At 48.0% G+C, this 4,240-nt stretch overlaps 1 protein-coding gene across 1 annotated transcript in view; it reads left to right on the top strand.

Moving 5' to 3' along the window:
- Positions 1-4,240, top strand: part of TTC7A (tetratricopeptide repeat domain 7A) — a 142,337-nt gene that overhangs the window by 63,154 nt on the left and 74,943 nt on the right. The window contains 1 exon segment of the mRNA XM_006159882.3: positions 479-542. Within this exon segment, the coding sequence (XP_006159944.1) occupies positions 479-542 (64 nt within the window).

Genomic DNA, 4,240 nt, shown 5'->3' with positions numbered 1-4,240 from the left:
AACCAGACAGACTAGAGAAGGTAGTTCGGTGTGGAGATTGGGTGAGAATCCCATAAGGCACCCAGAAGACAAACACATTACTTGGGGTTACCTGTCTTCCCAATAGTCTTGCCTAACACGTCTCTCTCTTGCTTATGCTAGTAATAGAAAGTGGAATCTCTGGCTAACCAGCAGAGCTCCTTTCTGCCTCTTCCCTGCTCCTTGCCTCCAGCTACTCCCTGCACAAAAGGAGCATTTCTTCCCCAGGAGCTCTACAGCATTCCAACTCAGCAGCCACTGCCCACCACAGCCTTTCTTATCCATAACTCCAGGCATGTTAAAGAGCTCAGGTGGTATCCGGTGCCTGTTAATTATGCAGGAGAGGGTCAGCTTACTAGGACTGGTGCTGACTCTGGGGCAGAAGGGCTGGCATGGTGGGCCAGTGGTGCTGCTTGGTGAGGGGTTTGCTGGAGCCAGTGCTGCCATTTATGTCTTTCAGCCTCTACTGCCCAAAGGATAACATCGAGGAAGCCCTCCTGCTCCTCCTCATCAGTGAGTCCATGGTAAGCTCCATAGTGGTCCTCAGGAGTCTCTGACCCTCTGCACCTATGAGGTGGGCTATGGGTTTATGGTGTGGGGCTGTGGGGCTCAGGTACAGGTATGTGTTGGCCGAGCTCTGCCTTCCAAGGATGCCCCTGATGTAGGAGCTTCCTGACCCTGCTCCTCCATATGGGAGGTGAATCTTGGTTTGGGTTTGGCTACAACAAGGCTGCATTCAGAGACCTGGGTTCTACCCCCCAGAAGAGAGGGACTGAGTACATGAGTCCCCACCTACCTCTTCTTCCCAGAAGATAATTATCAATGAATCAACAGTATACCTGAGCAACTGTGCGGGGACAGATAGCAGAGACTGGCAAGGAGGAAGTGGAAGGAGCATGCACATCTTGAGCTTGGAGTCAGAAGACCTGGATTCAGGTTCCAGTTGCACTGCCTTAACTGAGGGTCAGGGGCAAATTGCTTAATCTCTTTGGGCCTCAGTTTCCTCCCCTGTAAGATGGTAGTAACTCTCAGAGATAATTGTGCCCAGGCTCCTGCTCTGACCCCCAGCTGAACCCCAAGATGCCATATACTCTCAGCCTGGCCTTTATGTGCCTGCGGGGTTTGCCTTATCTCCCATTGATGCTGGCTGGGTTTGGCTGCAGATGGGGGACTTGGGGAGAAACCTCTAGCACAGCAGCTGATAACCTTGGCTGCCACTTCCTAAAAGCTGCAGAATTCATTATGCTCCATAATAGCTCTTCTGGCAGTGCCAGTCCAGGAGGCACAGTCATCATGGCTCCCCACCCCCAGGATGTCCAGAGCAGCTGCTCCAGGAAAGGGTGTTTGCAGGCTTCCTGAGCCTGGCAGTTCCTATTCTGTGGTTTGGGAATCAGAGGAGAAGCTGCATGGGGACTGGGTGTGGGACTGGTGCCTCGGATAGGGTTTTCGTTCTGAGCAGACTCTATGATCAGAAAGAATGATGGTACTCTTATCTTTCAAGAGGCCATTAGAAACCTACAAAATACTTTAACAGGAATGTAAGATATGTGAGTTATAAGTGGTTGGAAAATATTTGTGTTTTACACCCAGGTTTTTTAAATATATTTTTTTATTTACATTCATTCACTGTACATCATTACAGCATACAAAATGAGATTTTCCATCCAGAGTACACTGTATATTGTCTCAATCAAGCACATCAACATTACACCCAGTTTTAAGTCTTTGAGGCCAACAGGTCATTTTTAAATCCATCTACCCTTTTTCATCTATCCAGCCACCTACCCATTAGCTCACCTATTCATTCATCCATTCATCTACCCACCCAGCCAACCAGCTGCCCATTCACCTATCCAGCTACCCACCTATCATTCCACCTATCCATTCCTCCATCTACCCATCTGTTCACCCACTCATCCATCTACCCACCTATTCACCCATCCACCCACCCCATCATCCACCTACCATCCATCTAGCTAATCTGATCCTGTTTGAGCAGCTACAGTATGCCAGACCATGCTCAACACTGCAGACACAGGGATGACAATTTGCTCATAGTCACTCTTTCAAATGTATACCTACCTAGTGTAGTGTGTGCCCAGAGACATGAAAGAAATCTTCATCCCCAATATCAGAAAGAATAACTAATCTACTGAATCCCAAATGCAAATTCAAACCTTATGTCACACTAGCCTGATTTTTCTCTAACAGTTGGAGAACCAGGAGATATGGAAATCTTTATCATTTCTAAAAATACTGACCGAGGGTATAAAAATATGAGTCAAAGCAAAGTGAATCCTTCAGTTCCTGTTTCATTCAGATGGGAAAGAAGCTGCTGCTGGTATAGGCTCCTGAAAATGGAAAGGGTACAGAAGCCTGGTGTTCAGTGAGGGTGCGGTGGATGGGCAAGACTCTGAGGAATTGGACCCTGCATGTTAACAAACTAAGTCAGTGCCATGTTGCCTTTGGTGCTTGGTTGTCCAATGGTGGGCATTTGGTGCTGTGAGTCTTAAATCTGCCATTCTCAGCCTAAGCAAGTTTCTTACCTCTCTGAGTCATAGTTTCTTCATCTGTAAAATGGAGCTAGTAAGGCTTCTCTTGAAGGGGTTTAGGCCAATTAAGTAAGAAAACAAACACGAGGCACCTGGTACATATTGGTTATTCAATACACGTTCATTTTGTCCTGATAAATACTTGGTTCTGATTTGGTCATTTTAAAAAACATTTAGATTCAGATCTGGTTGGGAGATAAATTAGATCGAGGATGTCATTCAGTTTAAAAAAGAAAAAGTGCTTCCTGTGCTTGATTCCATTTGGGATTTGGCAGATGAGCACAGACTGTTCCCATTGTTGGCACCTGTTTGCTCTTACACAGGCCCTGCTCTGCTGAAGGCTGCAAGGGTGAAGAGTCTAATAATGCTACCAGCTCAGGGGCCTTGGTTCAGTAGAAGTGGGAGAGCCCCTCTCCCAAGCCAACAGGAAGGGCTGTGATTTCTGCCTCAGGAGCCTGGTGTAGCAGGAGAGCAGGGGCTGGCAGGGGCCTGGTCCAGGTCATTGGATAGACAGGACACATCACAAGGCATGTTATTTTTTTGGCTCTGTGGACTGGCAGCTTGAGAGCCAGTGGTAATTATGCCTGCTGATAGGGCACAATAGCATGAGCAGAATATGACAGGATCCTCCAGGCGGGAGGTGGGTAGGTGCTGGGCACTGATACTGTCAGGAGACTTTTTTCTGGAGTGATTGTTTTTCTGGGACGTCTGTAGCAGATTCTCAGGCTTGTTCCTTGGCCAATGGAGAGGCTACTGTGAGAACTGGGCTCTGAGCAGGGCTTGGACACGTTGCTCGAGGAGTATGTTCTCTGTAGAGAAACAGCGCCCAAGGCCTGAGTAAGAGCTTAACCTTGTGTCTTGCATTGGTTCTTTCATAAGCAGAGCCACCCCAGGGCCTCTGATGGCATAGATGAGGCTATTGGACACTTCCATTAAGGCACTCAGAGGCAAGGAAGGAGCCAGGGGTGAGGTTGGATGCCTGGGTTCTAATTTGGGCCCCAACCCGCTATGTGTGTAGGTTAGATGGCTTAATGGGCCTCTCAGGACCTCACTCTGTCTTCTCATTTGTAAAGTAAGACAAGAATACACAAGAAGGCCGTTGTGAGATACCACTTAGAGTATGCCCCACAGGTAGTTCCTTTTCCTTCTCTTAGACTGGAGGTTGTGTCCAGGATTAGAGAGGAGAAACAGGGCTGGGCAGAAGCAAAGTTCAGTGTGGTCTCAGGCCATGAGACCTGCAGAGGCTTGGAACTGGGCTTATATCCGTGAGGGTGGAAAGAGCTGGCAGAGGGGCCTCATGACAGCTAGAGGACAGGCGAGCCTCAGCAGTCTTAGATTGGCTATTGGAAGTGTATCTTCAGTTCCCTGGAACCTAGTGAAGGTATTTCACCTTCTGGAACTTAGTGTCCTCATGTGCAAGAGGGAGGGGGTCAAGTGGTTTCGTTCCTATCCCCTCTGTAGGGTTACTGTGAGGCCAGATGAGATGGTGACATAAAATTTCAGCTCATAAAAGGGTAATATGTAGCAACATACGTAGGGATAACTATTTGAACAAGAGTTGCTTCTGCCTTAGCCTTCAAATGGGCCACCCTGCTAGAGGAAATAGAGATTCCCTCATTGGCTTTTTCATAAGGCCCCATATTTGCTTCATGGATACCCGTCCAAAGGGC

This window comes from Tupaia chinensis, unplaced genomic scaffold (assembly GCF_000334495.1).
Source record: "Tupaia chinensis unplaced genomic scaffold, TupChi_1.0 Scaffold000661_1, whole genome shotgun sequence".
Taxonomy (NCBI): domain Eukaryota; kingdom Metazoa; phylum Chordata; class Mammalia; order Scandentia; family Tupaiidae; genus Tupaia; species Tupaia belangeri.
The sequence above is the reverse complement of the archived record's forward strand: the minus strand, read 5'-3'. Positions and strand labels throughout refer to the sequence as shown.